Genomic DNA, 19598 nt, shown 5'->3' with positions numbered 1-19598 from the left:
TTGCAGCTTCTGCAAGGCGTACAGTATGTAAACTTATGACCCAAACTGTACCACTGATGGATCTGTATATAAAGGAGGTCTGCTCTGTAAAGTAAAAGTGCAAGTACACTTGTATTGAAAGCTCTCGCTGCAGAATCTGACCTCAACCTCGAAATGCCTTTCTGATAAACCGCTAACTGTCATGAAACGGGCATGCGGGCGGATCCGAGTGCAGTAAAGGGCTGTTACTGTGAGGCAGACAGACAAAACGTGATCAAAAATGTAATCCACGAAACAGGCAAGGGTCAGGCGATGTGCAAACAGAGATAACCGGGCAAACCAAGAAAGCAAAAAACAAGATCAGGAGACGAGGAAACAAACACGGAAACAAACAACGGCTCTGTACTGCTCAGGTGGCGAAACACTGAAACAATAATGCATGAAGAACAAAGACACATGTTGGGATGGTTGAGGTAGGGTTAAATATACAGAATAATCAGAGGGTAAAAAGGAACAGGTGTGGATGATTATGATTATGATTATCTTCCGCAAAACAACTGAGCCCGAAAGTTCCCTCATGCTAAAAAGTGAAGAAATTTCTGCCTTAGCTATTTTTAGTAAATGCCCCCCCCCACACTGAGTATAATCAGACCTTTCACTGTGAATATGACTGTTTACTCTTTCCAGGGTGCAAATGTATCCACTGGGAAGCTTTGGATCCCTAGAGGGCCAAGAATGGCATGTCTGTGAGCAACACTATTAGATTAGATTCAGAGTAAGGACACCGTTCATGCCTCAAACTAGAATATCCTAAACACTATTCTGAATGTCAAGCATTTGTCATACTCCAGGGCAAACCATGAGCAGGATCAGAGGTCTAAATGCTACTGCAGGACTGTAATGACATTTAAAAACTGGACACGGGTAGGAATGTTGGTAACGTTTGGTTGGTAATGTTAAAATCTTGGGAGAGGTTAAGACCCCTGGTCATCAGGATTATATCAGGAAAGGGATTATACACACGACGGGAGAGTAAATTCATGCAAAATACACTTAAAACAGATGTGGATTTGATTGCGCAAATCATTCCAGGAGGTCTGAGATTGTTATTCAAGTGTACCGCATTTAACCTCGCACGGCATGACACACACGGCCCCATGAGTTCAAGGACACTCCGCACAAAATCATGGAGCAACCATCTTCTGTACAAAACACCTGGAAATGAGCACCAAAGCAGGGAGTAAGTCGACGCTACAGCAATCAGAAAGCATGCGGTTAAAATCTTATTGAGATCCAATCCGGATACAAGACGTGAGGATTGACCGGGTGTAACAGTCTGGAGACATCAACAGGTCAACCTCCAGGAGATAAAAACCAAAGTGTAGTGCTGCACTCACGCCACTCTGAGAGTTTCCAGCCTCCAGAGAGAACGAGCGTGGGTGGATACAGCTCCGCCCTCATAGTGCACCGTCCTGAAAGAGAGAGCGAGAGAGAGAGAGAGAAAAAAAAAGAGAGAGAATGAGATAATAAGGAATAATAATACACAGTGCACAGCATAATTTGTCCTACATCTGTGAATATCTTTTTGGGTCAAAGAGACCTGTCTATGACAAGCAAATGTCGGATATGTCTTGGGTAAGGGTTGTGTACATGTTATTTTTCACCTACTCTTATACACCTCAATAGACAAACGGCGATAAACAAAGACACACACACACACACACACACACACACACGAACACAGTATCTGAAATGGAGCTCTCCCCACAGTGTTTTCCAGTTACATAAACCCCAGAGTGAAAAAGGAGCTCATCTAGAGATGAGCTAAGAGAGTGGAGGAGAGTATGAGACTGGGCTCTGACTATAATAAATGTTCCCTTAATTCATCTGCATTTCCAGCATGACAATATTTCAAGGCCTGTTGGCATAAAAGCCACCAAAGTATATCTCCAAGGCCCAATTTAATGGAAAACAGCAAAGAGAGACCTGAGAGAAAATCGCCTTTAGAAAAAGATGTTCTTTCAGCCACTGTGGAAATGATCGCTGCGTGCTGGCTTTCACTGCTGCAGATATCCGACCGAAACAGCGGTCAGAACTGTACCTCGCGTGTGATCTCTATTGTCAATTCTCTCGCTCTAAATTAGCTCAAGATCGTCTTACAAGCTAATATCGTCAGTGAAAATAAATCCGGCCGACCAGACTATCAAAAACTGGGACGAGAGATTTTGGGTTATTTAATACCTAAAGACGGGGGTTCGCCAGTCCCACGTGTGGTCGCGGACCGAACTCACAGTCTCCTCTATTGTTTTATTCGTTTATTTTACAAACTGATATTACAAATATCGGAACCGGATTTCGTGTGTTAATATTTTGAGACGTTACTAGAAGTCACATTCAGACAAGCCACATTTTAATTAAGAGCATGCGTGCTATTTTAGTCTGTTCATTATCCTGATGCTGTACTAAAGTGTAGGAACTCATCAATAAATATAGACAAATTTCCCCATCCATCTACCTCCACGAAACAAACTAGCATTGTGTCTCAAATCGCATGTACGACACTATTCTAGATGGTAAATGGTCTGCACTTATATCGCGCTTTTTTAACCTTAGCGGTTCTATAAAGCGCTTTACACTGGTTCTCATTCACCCATTCACACACACACCAATGGTAGCAGAGCTGCCATGCAAGGCGCTAACTTGCCATCGGGAGCAACTTGGGGTTCAGTGTCTTTGCCCAAGGACACTTCGGCATGTGGAGTCATGTGGGCCGGGAATCGACCCACCAACCCTACGATTAGTGGACGACCCGCTCTACCACCTGATCGACCCGACTGAAAATTTTGTTTCGTGTACCAGCCTTCTAGATTTTCTGACGGGTAGTGGTAGTTCACTGGTTAAGACGTTGGATTACTGCTCGGAAGGTCGTGAGTTCAAATCCCAGGAGTGCTGAGCTGTCATCACTAGGCCCTTGAGCAAGGTCCTTAACCCTCGACTGCTCAGTTGTATAAATGAGATAAATGTAAGTCGCTCTGGATAAGGGCGTCTGCCAAATGCCATAAATGTAGGTTAGTAAATACTTTTGACCGTATGGTGAGAGTTTTAGATTTGAGACCCAGCTCATGACAACAATCACAACGACAGCGGAACGTTTTAAAGAGAAACAGAGCTGTGTGTTTAATATACAGTTGAAATTCGAAAACAGACGGGCAGGGATGTTTTGGCTCCGACGTGCCATCTAATAAATGTTGGGTTTAATCTTCCGGATGTACATAAGACAGGCAAGTGATGGTGTGAACAAGGTGAGAAACTGAATTTTGAATGCTATTTTCTTTCCTCTTCACGGCAGTGCAGAAGACCCCTAATGTGGGTTCATCCTGAACTGCCGTTAATCACCACATCCAAGCTGACGTCCCCAAAATGGCCTCTACGAACGATCCCCGAACGTCCATGTGTAGGGTCCCCTTGACATCCTACGGATGTCCAGCGTCCAGCGGCCATTCGAGACGCTTAGGGGACTTTCGCTGAAATGAACACATTCAGTAGTGTTATGATTTGATATCCTCTGACGTCTTCGGAACCGGACCAAACGGAGACCGGAGTGGACGTCCCCTGTTTGCTGGGATGGATCTCTAAACTATCGATTTCTGCTACTCTAGTCAGGTTTGGGGATGTAAATCATGAAAGTGTCAGTGCGTAGATGAAATTTTAATTTCCAATCTTCTGCCATGTCTTGACTAACATGTTTAGAACCTTTTAAAAAAAAATCCATTACATAGACTTTCTCGTAGAACTACTGTAAGTGCTATTAAAATTTCTCACTCACTTTCAGTAACCACTGACTCCCTGGGTGTAAGCTGCCTGATTTTATTTAAATGTTCCCAGCGTGCATTCAGAGCTTGGTAAAACCGTGCTCTCTTTTTATGCTCTCTGGGCATGGAATGAGTTGCAAAATACTATTAATTTAGAAACACTTCCTTCTTTGAATACCTTTAAAGGTCTTTTACAAAATTCATGACTTTTACATCATTCTTGACTTCAATAGTACGGCCTCTGTCTTTTCTCTTTTGCTATTTCTCCTGTGTTGCTTTTTTGTATTGAATATGCTTCGGTGTGTGAAATTGTTTCTTCTATGTGAAGCTATTTGTGCTGCCGTCTTGATCACGACTCCCAGGAAGAAGAGATCTTGTATCATAATGAGACATTCCTGGCTAAATAAAGGATAAATAAAATAAAAGAAAACATTTAAAACGTGGGAATACACCCTAGATGGGAAACCATGCACACACACACACACACACACACACATTCACAACTAGGGGCTATTTATCTTATACAATCCATTGACTGACATCTTTTTGGGAGTTGGGAGGAAGCCGGATGAACCTGGAATAAACTTAGGGAGAACATGTAGAACACCACGCATACAGTGAGCCGAAATAAATCTGTGATCGGGGACACGGAGAATCCGTACTCATAACACTACCCGTGTGTTTAAAGAAAAAGCAAGAAAAATGTACGAATTATTTAGGCAACATTATTAGCGGTTTATGATGACTGAGCAGAAATGATAAAAATGCTTCGAAGGAATCGGATGATTCGCGAATGTGGGCTTTCTAGAACGTATCACTGTACGCTTTTCACTAGACATATTCTCCATGTAAAAACCCCATGAACGCGAGCGCAGCTGATCTTCCTCTACAGTAATTAAAGTGGCTTTGCAATGGGCTAAAAGTAGCTGCTGTGGTAAGTGAAGAGAGCTATCGGGGTCAGTATTGTGTTTAGACACAGACAAGCGGCCCGCTGAGGATGTGTGGGGTTTTAATTATGAGAGCATCGAGGAGAGATCTGTGCAAGGAATCGAGATCAGCGCAGCAACCCATCCTGTCCACTGTAGGCCGGAGCTGTCTGAGATGAGCTAACGTGCTTCTGTTTGTGCTCTACTTAGTTGTTGGAGAATAAAAACTTTCGCAAGGTAGTTTTGACCCGGATTGTGTCTTGACCCGAATTGTCTCGCACACCTTAAAAACTCTCTTGCCCACGCTTGCACTCTTTCTCTCTCTGTTGAGTCACTGCCTCCAGTTGCCCACTATGCACTGTATTCCAGCACTATACTCGGTGTACTTGACTACCCTGGACCTGCATTTTTGCCTCAAACTGAGTCATACAAGAAAATGCAAATCAGTGAGGCGGAACATCAGAACATCCTGCACAACAGGAACAACAGCCCATTTTAAACCCCAAAATGTCTCGTCTAAACTTTTTGTGCTTAACGTACTCATTGGGTCAGCCACTTGTAAAATATCTGCAGTGGAAAAAAACAACAAGAAGTTAATTACTGCAAGAGTCTGGAAATCGTGCTGAATGATCTAATGGATGAAGGCTATGCTACAACGCCAGAGACAAAACAGCTGCTTTTTATAGATTGGAACGTTTCAATCCGATCACAAGTGGTCACTGGAGACGCATTCATAATGCCACTTGTCCGCTTGTAACCCGATCACCCAGGACACATGCTAATGCTAGGTGTGAACACAAGGTGTTACACTCTTATGTGGTGCACATACGTAATAACCAAGGCTGGGCGATATATATATATATCGATATAATATTGATATCGTGATAAATGATTACGTAATACAGTTTCCTGAGATATTTTTATTTCTTTTTAATAATGACAAATTAATTACTACTGAATGGATGCCGATGTTTTAAAGAAAAGTATCGTCAAACTGGCTTTAATGTTTATTTTTATTTATTTTACTACTGTTTTGCGGACAGTTTGTGAGCTAAATTATACAGCGTGATACGCGTCGTGTAACCTCAAGTATAACGATATGATATTCTTGTCATATCGCCCAGCCCTAGCAATAACTACGAAGTCATCAGGAATTCTGCCTAAGCCTAATAGGCTTAAATAAACAATACAAGCATTCCTTTGTTAAGCCTATTGATGACGATGTCTTGATGGTAATTATTATCATTATTCTTTTTTTTTTAACTTTACATACTGTAATAGTACTTAGAAGAGGAAAAAATATTAGCATCCATGTATCAATGATACATTGTTCAAAAATTCTACGAACGAAATAGGAGAGTAACAGCAGCGTATTATATCGCATCTTTCCGATATGTGCGTTTGGACGGATTTGATACTTCTACGAATCGAGCGATGTGTTCCACTGGCTGCATGATAAAGTGGGCGTTTCGTCATAAAATGCCGAACCATATTAAGGTACGTGAGGTGCAAGAAGCATTTAAACGTAATCAAGCCTACACGCCCTTTTCTGAACATGTCAAACTGAACAGCGTAGACAGCGTAGTCTCCTACAGCACTCAGTAGCGCAGGCATGAAAAGTAGTGTCTTCTTTATCTTGAATCAGGAAAGGCTACGGCAGTAAAAAAACACACACACACACACACACACACACACGCTTATTTCCCCTAACCATGCTGCTTTTCACAAGCTTATAGACTAACATACTAGCATATTAGTATACTGGCTTGACGGAAACAGCACTAGCTTCATTCAGCAGCAAGCTGGAGCTGGAAAGTTCCCTCAAACCTTTAAAGTCTGATGTACTTTGGCTTCTCAGTGAGTCGCGAGACTGAAAAACATCACAGAGTGTCAATTCCGCTGGATAAGTATACAGTACCACACAACACCGTTCCATTGTTCCATTATTAGGCTTCGATTATTGCACTTACATAGCGCATCACACGATCCAACCATTTAACCATTAAACCATTACTTTCTTTGTGTGTGTATATAGATCCGAGGTTACATTTCAGAAAAGTCCGTATAGTCAGCAGTCCCTCTTCCTGAGGAACTAGATACTCTGAGAAATGATTTACAACCTTTTTTTGAGTGAGGTTTTCTGCAGCGACCCAGGAACCTCTCTCAGGCAAAGCTCCGCAAAGGAACCCGGTGCACTGACCTGCGCTGTTCCTCGCCATGCTCTCCTGACGGAACGGTTAGACACTCGTCCATGTGACCGTGCAACAACCGCAAGACGTCTCCACCGATCAGGAAACCTGCAACACGGAGACGAAAGGGAACCGTGATTGGTCGAGTGTGTGCGCAAGCAGATTTGGTTTAGGCGAGGTCATGACATCTGGCTCTTTTCCCGTATTCTGTCTCACCCTGAGCGACCTCGCTCCCCGAGCAGATTGGTGCTACACTCCACAGAGTCTGCTGGAAGGCAGCATCTACGTGCAAACTGCCACTGCCGTAGGACAAGTGCTGTAGATATTTATATATATATAGAGAAAGAGAGAGAGAGAACGAGTGAGAGGGATATGGATGTGGGGAAAACCAGCAAACACTGAAACACACACACACAGTCTCTTCCAGTGACTCACCAGGTACCGCTCGGACGACACACTGACCAGGATGAGGTCATCACCTACGCGCACCTTTTCCCCTTCTGACCTTTGCTTGGAGGCGGGATGTATAGTCCACCAGCATGCTTCACCTACACACACACACACACACACACACACACATACGCATAAAACATGTCTGGCAGTACACGAACACCAAAACACACATAATTAGCAGCTTTAGAAGAGCACTACCTGTCGTGTCCTCTTGAAGTCCTACATCGAAGGCGAGTTTATCTGTCGATGAGCGTGAGGTGGACAAACAGCAGAGGTACTGGACAAAGACAGAAGAGTGTAAACTCATAGAAGAACAAAACAGCCACGCAAACCCAGCACGGTTTCTCCATCCGCCTGAACTCAATGCTGAAGCATGTCGGTTCCACCGCCATCAATACCAAACCATAAAGCAACAGTGTAGCCATAGATGAAATGTACGCAATTTCTCCTCGCTTCAAATGCCGTCGATTAACTAAGACATGTTTGGTGTTTGCTTCTTTAGTTTTAACTAGTAACTGACATCAGTGTAGCAGCTGAAATGATCACACATGCCGCCAAAACACATTTGGCTCAGTAACACCATTTCAATATTTTCATACTGTAAAACAACTCAATATGGCTGTATTTAAAAAAAAAAAAAAAAAAGAATGAACTCGAATCATCAGCTTTTATTTGACGATTTGATCTTCGAGCCTGCCCGAGTGTAACGCTTGCACTGAGGAAGAAAGTGACTCAGCTTCACTATGGCTGCTGCTACTCCTTTTAGCTCGAACCGATAACAGTGTGTCATGCAGTGTCAGAAATCACAAAAGCAAGTCGGTTTGAGATCCTGAACACCTCTGCAGAGTGTGACGTGAGTGTGTTATATTAACTACATCGACCTCTATACGTTCCAGAGCAATTTCCAGTCGATTTTACCTTCATAATGACTAATAGAAATAACCATAAGTAATCTAGACTATATGGCCAAAAGTTTGTGGACATCGAACCATCACACCCATATGTGCTTGCTGAACCTCCCATTCCAGATTTATTCCCCGTTCACTGGTATAATAAACTCCAATGTCCTGGGAATGATTTCCACTACAGTTTGGAGTGTTGCTGTGGGGATTTGTGTTCATCCAGACACAAGCGCATTAGTGAGGTCAGGTACTGATGTTGGGTGAAGGGGGCTGGTATGCAGTCGGTTTTCCAGTTCAGATTGCGGGACACTCGAGTTCTTCCGCTCCGACCTTGGCAAACCGTGTCTTCATGGAGCTGGCTTTGTGCACAGACGCACTGTCATGCTGGAACAGGTTCGGGCCTCTTAGTTCCAGTGAAGGGAAATCATAATGCTACAGCATACAGACAATTCTATACAACTGCGTGCTTTGAATTTCGTAGAGACAGTCTGGGGAAGAACCACATATAAGTGCGATGGTCAGGTGTCCACAAACCTTTGGCCACATGGTGTATATCCCATCCGAATTCACAAGGTAAAGATCCCTTTATATCCTGTGGAAGAAGAAGGAAAAGACACGCACACACACACACACACGCACACACAAACACACACACACACGCTCGACTCACCATTCCACTGTAGGAGTGCCTGAGTAACACAGCGTGGCCGTAAAGAAGAGTGCGGTGACCTCCACCCTGCGCTGTCTATAAGAATACACACACAAACACACACACACACAAACACGGATACACGATTAAGAACATACACACAATTTCAAAACAGCCGGCAGGTTTTGTGAAAAGCTTCCCGGACAGAGAAACGATGTTTACAGTACACGGACAGAGTGTATCGTCTGGGTGGAGGAACCAGCTGCAGGTGACAGTCATAACAGCAAGAAATTTAAAACAAGTCTCCGGCTTGTTTTTGTTTTTTTTTCAACCTAATGTTTATCCAACGCACCTGCAGCGTATGAGTGCGAACGAGCACTTCAGAGACGGCAGATAAACGTTTAAGTCGGAGCATTCCTTAAAACTAATCTGCAGATGTTTCCCACCCACCTGCTTAGCCAAACCACAAACTACAGATAACATCGCTATGTGTTCTCACACACACACACACACACACACACACACACACTGACACAATAAGGGACAACTGGGTATTGATTAAGACAATACTGAATATTGATTATTTGTCTTGTGGGTGATAACGACGGCAGCCCTGAAACACCTAATCAGATTAAATGAATTGAGTCCTCGATGTCAAAGCACTTCAAGGTCCGGTCTAAAGAAAAACTCCGTATGACGGAAACGAAACCCGATGTTGTCTTCTGCTGTTGTAGTCCGTCTACCCCATGTTTCAACATGTTGTGCATTCTGGGATGCTTTTCTGCTCACCTTGGGTTGTAAAGAGTGCTGATTTGAGTTACCCTAGCCGTCCTGTCATCTCAAACCATTCTCTGGCCTTTGTCCTCTGACCTCATTCTGGTTATTTCCATCCACAGAATTGCCGGTCAGTGAAAGTATTTTTGCAAGCTTTAGAAACTGTTTCGTGTGAAGATCCCATGAGATCGTCTGTTTCTGAAATATTCAAACCAGCCTGTCTGGCACCAACAACTGCGCCATAGTCAAAGTCACTGAGATCATTTTTTTCCCCTGATCCCGATGTTCGATGAGAATATTAACCGAAGCTCTTGGCTTGTATGATTTATGCACTGCACGACTGTTACATGATTGGCTGATTCAAGAATTCAACAGTGCCGTGGTGTCAAAGAAACTTAGAGAATGATATGAGTGCCATAAAATATGATATTAAACAGAGGCTTCAAATGGCAGCGGTTATTAACAGAAATAGAGATGACACACACACACACACACACACACACACACACACACAAGCTTACCTTCATCATGAATTTCTGCATGGCATGAGAAAAAAAGTATAAATATCGTTAATAATGAAAAATGCAACAAGATTGTGCTAAACAATCACCAAAGAGGAAATATGGCTTAAATAAATAAATAAATAAATAAATAAATAAATAAATAAATAAGCACGAGTTCATAGTTTTTTTTTTTCTCTTTACCCCCAGAAGCTCTTTGACAACATACAAAAATAAACAATAAATAATTTTGCCTTTAAAGAACTCATCTGGCCAAAGAAATCTGGCTGATTGACAATATTAGGAAAATTATAATATATAGTATAAATATTATTTCTTGCTTAAGTATACCTTTCCATTTTAAGAGCTGCATAAAACATATCGATCTACAGCTTTACTAATACTCCAGCCTTCACTGACCGTCTAATGAATATTGATTATCGTTTTTCGTAAATTGGTGTACTTCATGATCTGAGGCTCTCATGAGGCTTAACTGTGCATCGCTTCTACATCTGTACTATCCTGCAAAGAGACGGGTGTTATGGTATTGTCTTTAAAATTTAAAAAAAAAAAAGAGAGAATGCACATAAATCATGAGAAATCAGGACATTGTGGAAAATAAGTGCAAAACTATACAGTTGCGGGAGAATGGATTTCTCAGTAGGTACCAATCCTTCAAAAAGTGCTTTTTAAGCCCTGTCAAGGTAAAAAAAAAAAAAAAAAAAAACATGTCTAGCTTAATCATATTATACAGCTGGGTATCAAAATCTGTTAAATGTATGGACATGCCAAGGACACGCCCATATTCATCCCAGGCTGTCCAATCGGAGTCATTGTTGCTTCCATACACAGAATCAATAACATAACTGTCCATATATCGCTGCTTTCACACGCTTGTTGGATTCTTTATGTTCAAGTGTACCACTAATCTTAGCTAGTTTGGTAACTTCCTAACATTTCCCCTGTTATTAAGTCGTACATATTGCAAGCAGCATGAGATATGTAAGCTAATGAGCGCTAAAAGTAAGCAGTACTACCATGAAATCCTGAAATTGTCATTTCCCCCACTATACCGAAAGGGTAAAGACTAGTAACAAGTCAGAACTCGGCTATTAAAATCGCCTTAAGCTTCTGAAGCTTCCGCTAATAAGTCGAATTCGAAGAGACGTTCATATGACCTTAAAGACATGCCTTCTCTGGTCTGTGACCCTCAAACAGACCCTGATCAGGGTAGACAAGCAGACATGCAGCCATCTACAGAGCAAGTCAATAGAGTCGAGAAGTGATGCAGTGATGACGCAGCACAAAAGAGCAAGGGCAGAAGGCGATGGTGTTTTAAAGGACACTAAGCAACGTAATGCAACATAAAAGCATCAGCTGGAGTGATATGAGTAGAAGTTACAGTGGTGCTTGAAAGTTTGTGAACCCGTTAGAATTGTCTATATTTCTGCATAAATTTGACCTAAAACATCATCAGATTTTCACACAAGTCCTTAAAGTAGACAAAGAGAACCCAGTTAAACAAATAAGACAAAAATATTATACTCGGTCATTTATTTTTTTGAGGAAAATGATCCAATATTACATATCTGTGAGAGGCAAAAGTATGTGAACATCTAGAATTAGCAGTTTAATTTGAAGGTGAAATTACAGCCAGGTGATTTCAGTTAATGAGATGATGAATCAGGTGTGAGTGAGCGCCCCGTTTTATTTAAAGGACAGGGATCTATCTAGCTTCACAACACATGTTTGTGGAAGTGTATCATGGTACGAACAAAGGAGATTTCTGAGGAGATCAGAAAAAAAGCTGTTGATGCTCATCAGGCTGGAAAAGGTTACAAAACCATCTCCAAAGTGTTTGGACTCCACCAATCCACAATCAGACAGATTGTGTACAAATAGAAGAAATTCAAGACCATTGTTACCGTCCCCAGGTCGACCAACAAAGATCACTCCAAGAGCAAGACGTGTAATAGTCCACGAGGTCACAAAGGAACCCAGGGTAACTTCTGAGCAACTAAAGGCCTCAGTCATATTGGCTAATGTTAATGTTCACGAGTCCACCATCAGGAGAACACTGAACAGCAATGGTGTGCGTAGCAGGGTTACAAGGAGAAAGCCACTGCTCTCTAAAAAGAACACTGCTGCCCATCTACAGTTCAAAGATCATGTGGACGAGGCAGAAGACTATTGGAAAAATGTTTTATGGATGGATGAGGCCAAAATAGAACTTTTTGGTTTAAATGAGAAGGGTTATATTTGCAGAAAGGAAAACACTGCATTCCAGCATAAGAACCTTATCCCATCTGTGAAACATGGTGGTGGTAGTATCATGGTTTGGGCATGTTTTGCTACATCTGGGCCAGGACGACTTGCCAACGTTGATGGAACAATGAATTATGAAGTATACCATCGAATTCTACAGGAACATCTCAGGACATCTGTCTGTGATCTGAATCTCAAGGACCTGAAGCAAGCAGTTCATGTGAGGAAACCCACCAACATCTCAGAGTTGGAGCTGTTCTGTACTGAGGAACAGGCTAAAACTCCTCCAAGCCGATCTGCAGGACTGATCAACACTCACCGCAAACGTTTAGTTGCAGTTATTACTGCACAAGGGGGTCACACCAGATACCGAAAGCAAAGGTTCACATACTTTTGCCCCTCACAGATATGTAATATTTGATAATATTTCTCAATAAACAAGTGCCCTAGTACAATATTATTGTCTCGTTTGTTTAATCAGGTTCTCTTTATCGACTTTTAGAACTTGTGTGAAAATCTGATGATGTTTTAGGTCATATTTACGCAGAAATATAGACAATTCTAAAGGATACACGAACTATCAAGCACCACTGTATGGTCATTTTTTCCCCAGAATGCAGAAATGGTGCTAACGCATTTCCCACTGCTCTGATCAACTTTATTTAGTGACACTTCTTTTCAAAACTTGTAAGGCTCATGATGAACTCCTAAAAATGAGACATGTCTACGCTCCATGCTCTTTCACATTCAAGCCTCAATAAGACAGAGGTGAATGTGAGTTCTTTCAGGAGGAGATATTAATGTTCATTTTAACAATCACTCATCATTGTGTGCCTCATACACCTCCCGTTACTAAGCCACCTGCAGGTTCCTTCCAGATACGGCTTCCATACAACAAAACCTGTCAAGACCTCTCTCTGATTTATGATGAAATGTGTGGTTTCCTATATGTTCTGTAGCTAGCTCTGTCATCTGTCTAGATAGCGCACTAGCCTGGTGATACCACAGAAGCCATGTAGCCTTCAGGAAACTAAAGACAAGTGTAGGGCAATTTGAGCGCTGGGAAATATGGCTGTAAGAACATCTTCAGTAGTTTGCATGTTTAGCTGGCTAACATTAGCTCAGAAAGGCAATGCACCATCTAGCTGCTTTTACATGGATGCATTTCACTGCTTTTATATCCAAACGAACTTATCGAGACAGAGCAGTTGATAGTTAATAACCTTGCTCATCCCAACGCTTGAAGAATACGAACAACAGTATATAGTATGCCGTATATACTGATCAGTAAACGGGCTACAAGTACTCAAAAATAAACCAGGGTATGCTTCATGCGTGGTAGACATTTTGAGGAAGCAGCTCAGTAATAGGAGGAGTAGGAGGTGCACACTGATGTTTGGTTGAAGTACCAAAAGTAAGAAAATGGACGTGGATCCAGGGACATGTCCTACTTAAAGAAGTCACACTCACAAGCAGACTAATAATGACTAGCCTTTTGGCTCATTCCCGTTCAGTCCAGATCATGTAGCGGTATGATGTAGAATGTGTTGTGACTAAACACAAAAAGTAGATGATTTTATGGGATTTTTATCTTCAGACAATATTCTGGGTCAATTCTCACAAGACAAACTTTCATAGGAAGGAGCAATTTGCTTCACAGACTTTTGTTTTGCATGATGTATTGTACATACACAAGATCAGATAGCCAATGAGATGTTTTTGGTCAGCTTAGTGCACGGTATATGCAATTTCTTGGTCCTTGGGTGACACACCTCAGGCTGACACTGAACCTCGGTGTGTGAGAGGATGTTGCTGCTGTGTGTGTGTGTGTGTGTGGGGGGGGGGGGGGTATGTGTAGCTCATCTTTGACGCAGAATATTGCCTGAAAGATGACTGGCAGGTGAACAGGGTTGTCAGAGCTGGCTGATGCTCTGCGTGCATAAAAATGCAGACATACCCATTTTTCCACATCTACTTGCTGTGGAAATGAGGAGAGGTAAAACAAAGAAGAGGCAAAAAAATGTAAGAGGTCTTAATTCCACACTGCTCGGAACAATTCTTTTAGAGAAACAGAGAATGGGTTCGGTCAGCGAGAAGGCATGCTGAAGGGAGGGCTCAGAGATGCAGGGATGAGGTCGCATCCAGCTTCTGGACATTTTCTAAACAACAAAAAAATATAATAATAAAATAGATGAAATACTAACATACTTTTAGAAAGAAACGTGCTAAATTGGGGTTTTTGGGGTGTCCGTGAGGTGCTTCCCTCAAGGGTATGTCTTTTGTACCTTTAGGTAGGTAAACATACTGTAATTGTAAGAAGAGCATCATGAAGATACTTAAGTGCTTCCAACTTCAAGGACATCTGTTGTATTCTTTAGAGAGCAAAGATGTTTCGGTGAGAATCATGTTTCACGGTTAACAATTTTATTAATTAATGGGTTAACAATTTTATTTTATATTTTTATTTAATTTAGCAATTTCTTAACATTCTGGAAATACGCCATGAATAGAAAACTGAAATCCCAGTAACATTATTTTTTATTATTATTTTCAACTATTTAAATTATTTATTTATTTATTTTAGGATATTGACAATTGTTCAGCATTTTATTTTTTTTATCTTATTTATCAATATGAAACATTCATACGAACCGATATACAGGGATGAGTTTCTTTGTCTCATTAGCAGCTATTTTAAAAGTTTCTCTATTAATCTAAAAAATGCTGATCCCAACCTTGCTGGAATAAGATACCCAGATGCCATAGCCGCTGCTTGGCAACAACACAAATGACAGGGTCATTTAAAGCAAATAAATGAATAAATAAATAAATAAAAATCAATACACAGATGAGAAATAACTCTGCCCACCACCGTAATGAAAAACACTTTGATGAAGTCATGATATATATTCATCAAAGCAACACAGAATCGGGTAGGTTCTTAAAATAAGAGATAAAACAACTACTTTCCAAGCATGAGAGATGGTTCGAGTTTGCAGCAGATTCTCAGGCATACTAGTTGCTTTTGGATTAAAATGTGCTGCAGTGAAAATGAAGCATATGAACAGTGAAAAATCCAAAGCAGGTAAAGTTATTACTGTACTGACAACTCAGCGTGGCTCGTGTACCTAAAGATGTGTCACCAAAAAAAAACCCTTCACATATAACAGTAATCTATATAATAATATATCATCATAGCGTTCTGTAATGGTTGACGGTGATGGAGTTTCGGCGCACACACTTGGCGGAATATTAAATGTACAACCATTCTGCGTGTACCCCAACTGTAATCAATCAGCCAGGATGCTTGGGGTGAAGTGCTCGCTTCTTGATGTACCTAAAACATCTCAATCTAGGTTTGTGGTGGTCACAGTGACCACAGTGATTTGGTTTAAGAAAGAGTGCGACTCTATACACATGAAAAACACTTCACTGTGTGGCTATGTTGTAACATAAAGTTGGCAGCCATGTTGGCCAAACAGAGTCACATTTTTGAAGCACAATTTAAGCTGGTGTCCATTTAGGGCAATCTTTTTGTATTCAAAGTGAAAAAACAATGGACACAATCCCAAGAATCTTCATTCTGTTATTACTCAACCAGATTAACAATTAACCTGCTACAGATTTTTATTAATATTATTGAAATAAGTTGTTGATTAGATAGGTGTCGGTGATTGGATGATGATAAAATACTGGTTTTGGCTTGACAAACAATGCTCAAATTTCTTTTAAGGTCTCACTATGAAGGATGTAGTAAGGCATAGGGATCATCTCATAATGGACTGCATTCTTGTTATTCTGATCCCTAAGCTCCGCCTCCCAAAGCCTGAAATTGATGGAACGTTGGAGGAAAGTTAACAGAATTCGTAATGGGGTCAATCTTCAATGGCCACAGGACCACCAATGGCAAAACGTCTCCAAATGATCCCGGATCCGCTGTTAAACTGTACCGTGAGTACACGGCAAACATGCTGATGGTGTGCACAGCCAAAACACGTGATATTAGTTTTATGGAGATGGCGAGTTTGAATCCTGACATCCACGAGAGACAAATTGGCTGTGCCCTCAGGGAGGGAGGAGTGGCATACTCTCTCTTCTCTGTCAGTCACGGTGACACTAGCCATTCATGGGTGTCTATGAGCTCAAATATGAGGAAATGAGCAGATAACTCTTTCCTCCGAGTGTGTTATGCCACCCAGTAACATTGCAAGAGCAGCAGTTTGAATAGATGTGCTCGGCTGGCTTCGTGTGACTTGAAGGAAGCCTTCGCGCTCCCTGGCTGGTTGATGCCATGTGGTGGGGGAGACCTAACTGGAAGATGGGAATTGGCTGACTAAATTATGGAGACAATCTGGGAAAATAAAATAACAATAATAACAATAATAATAATAATAATAATAATAGGGGGGCACGGTGGCTTAGTTCGCCTCACACCTCCAGGGTCCGGGGTTCGAGTCCCGCCGGGGCCATGTGTGTGCGGAGTTTGCATGTTCTCCCCGTGCTGCGGGGGTTTCCTCCGGGTACTCCGGTTTCCTCCCCCAGTCCAAAGACATGCACGGTAGGCTGATTGGCATGTCGAAAGTGTCCGTAGTGTATGAATGTGTGTGTGAGTGCGTATGTGATTGTGCCCTGCGATGGACTGGCACCCTGTCCAGGGTGTACCCCGCCTTGTGCCCGATGCTCCCTGGGATAGGCTCCAGGTTCCCCGTGACCCTGAAAAGGAGTAAGCGGTAGAAGATGGATGGATGGATGGATAATAATAATAATAATACTAATAATAAATCTAACTGTAGTTCCAATGAGCTTTGGTGAAATTCACTGCATTTTGTGTGAGGCTCTGAGGAAAGCAAAAAGCTTTCTCAGTGAGGTAATATCCTCATACAGGTTTTCATACCACTGGTGTACTGATGACACTCAACTCATCCATCCTGAAACTAAATCCCAGCAAGACAGAAATAATGTATATACAGTACCTGGAGATACCTCCCCATTACAAGATCACATTGGAGAACTCCTGCCAGTGCACACAACCTTCTGCACAACAAACTTTCTCTTCTTTACATCTGGCCAGAGGGCAAACAGGTGCTTTGTCAGTAACTTGCCATATCAAGATTTGACTACCGCAGCTCGCTCTTGACAGGAGCATGTCACTGACCCAGAATGCAGCTGCTCAATTTGATGTTCCCTCCACATGTTTCCAGTAGCTGCCCACATCAGATCTAAATACTTGGCTACAAAATAAATTTTAAAAAAAGAGACCACCTCCTACCTACCTTTGAGCCTCGACATGTCTCAGCTTGCCATGAAGCACTTATGTAAGTCGTTCTAGATAAGTGCGTCTGCTAAACGCTGTACATGTAAATGCAAATGGAAATGTATGTTCTGCAGCTTGGAGCTAGCCTCTCCTCCTCTCTCTATCTCACTCACTCACTTACTCATTATTGATCCCTCATGTGTCAGCTCCAGAAACACTGCAGTAGCGACTAATGAATGAAAATATTTGCTGATTCCAGGTAGGTAATTGCTCACAGTGACTGGCAGTGAGATCTCATTACCAAGTCATCGTTTCATAAATGACTCCGCTTCACCTTTTAAGCCGAGAGTTTCCACTTTATCAGCTCCAGACAGCTCTGAATACGTGTATATCCACCGTCTCCCATGAAGAGCTGCTTTTGAGGAAGGTAATTGCTGAATTAATTATATGCAGATTTTTTTTTTTATTAACGCCATTATTGTTTCCTCTGAGTGGTGAGACAGGTGTCATTATGATATATGAGCGCTCTGATTTTTTCCTGCACTGTTTTACGCCTTAATAAACTGAAAACATTTATTTTCACACACTGCAAGCTAGCTCAGTGATTAAACAGAAATGCTTGATTTTCAATCATCCAGAAGGGGAAGAAACCAGTGCCATGTGGCAAACAGGCTTTTAACTGTGTACGCATTAAGCCAATGAGGCAGCTTAAAGATGGAGTTTTAAGGTCACACAGTTTATTTCTTTGCCAAACTCTTCAAAGATAACGCTAACCAAACACACAGAAACTTATTTCATTCTACAAACCGATATTTTGTGTGAGGTTGCGCAATGTTGACATTCCCAAAATAATGGCTATAATACCTACAGGCTGCAGCCAATCTCTATCAGCACGTCCTCACAGGACCGATCAGACCACCTCAGGTACGTTAATGGAGTCTTAACGGAGCCGAAGAGTAACGGTTATTTTAACAGATATGATAGCAGAAACTTTGATAGGGATAAAGCTCCTGAAATGATCCAGGTTTAATCTATTTTGAACAGCCTTATTCGTCGTATTTTATTTTCACTATCATAGCTTGCCAACTATTATATCTATATATATTTTTTATTTTTGGTTGCACGTAATTAAAGAATGCTGTTCACTGAGCTTTCATGTGCCTGTCTTTATACTCAAGAAAGCATATTATTTGTAGGAGACATGGAATAAGTATAATGTTATTATATATTATAGAGGTATTTATTTTTATATGTTTAATTTTATATTATATTTACACTCTGGTCATCAGAATTTTTAAAAAAAAAAATATTATTATTATTTATTTATTTATTTAATTATTTTATAAGCTTACTTGTAGATATCACAGAGTGATACATGACCGTATACTTCATAATAATAATCCTGAAAATAGATTACGATACAGTGCACTCCACTAATATTGATATCCTTCCTGGCAGATGCACTCAGGTTTTCATTTAATATCTGTTGATATTTGATAGAGTTCATGATGCAATGTATCCTAACAAAATGTCCAGCTCATCTGGCAGAAAAAACAGCCCCAAAACATTAAAGAGCCACCACCATATTTAACCGTGGGCATGAGGTACTTTTGCATATGGCTACCTCTCTGTGTACCAAAACCACCTCTGGTGTTTATTACCAAAAAGCTCTATTTTGGTTTCATCTGGTCATTTGATCATGATCATCTATGGTCATTTGACCATAGACCCCGATCCCATTTGAAGTTCCAGTAGTGTCTGGCAAACTGAAGACGCTCGAGATGTTTTTGGATGAGAGTAGAGGCTTTTTTCTTGAAACCCTTCCAAACAACTTGTGGTGATGTAGGTGACTTTTTTTTTTATATATCAATATGTGGAGCATTACATACAAGTTC

The 19598-nt window shown here is 41.3% G+C and overlaps 1 protein-coding gene across 1 annotated transcript in view; it reads right to left on the bottom strand.

The window, feature by feature from the left end:
- The window catches only part of ryr2a (ryanodine receptor 2a (cardiac)), a 222034-nt gene that overhangs the window by 127443 nt on the left and 74993 nt on the right, over window positions 1–19598 (bottom strand). Inside the window, exons 4-9 of the mRNA XM_053639919.1 lie at window positions 8932–9006; window positions 7558–7636; window positions 7342–7454; window positions 7123–7222; window positions 6918–7014; window positions 1377–1451 (exon numbers count right to left, since the gene is read on the bottom strand). Of these exons, the coding sequence (XP_053495894.1) occupies window positions 1377–1451; window positions 6918–7014; window positions 7123–7222; window positions 7342–7454; window positions 7558–7636; window positions 8932–9006 (539 nt within the window). The remainder of the gene's footprint in view (window positions 1–1376; window positions 1452–6917; window positions 7015–7122; window positions 7223–7341; window positions 7455–7557; window positions 7637–8931; window positions 9007–19598) is intronic.

Source organism: Ictalurus furcatus, chromosome 13 (genome assembly GCF_023375685.1).
Source record: "Ictalurus furcatus strain D&B chromosome 13, Billie_1.0, whole genome shotgun sequence".
Lineage (NCBI taxonomy): Eukaryota > Metazoa > Chordata > Actinopteri > Siluriformes > Ictaluridae > Ictalurus > Ictalurus furcatus.
The sequence above is the reverse complement of the archived record's forward strand: the minus strand, read 5'-3'. Positions and strand labels throughout refer to the sequence as shown.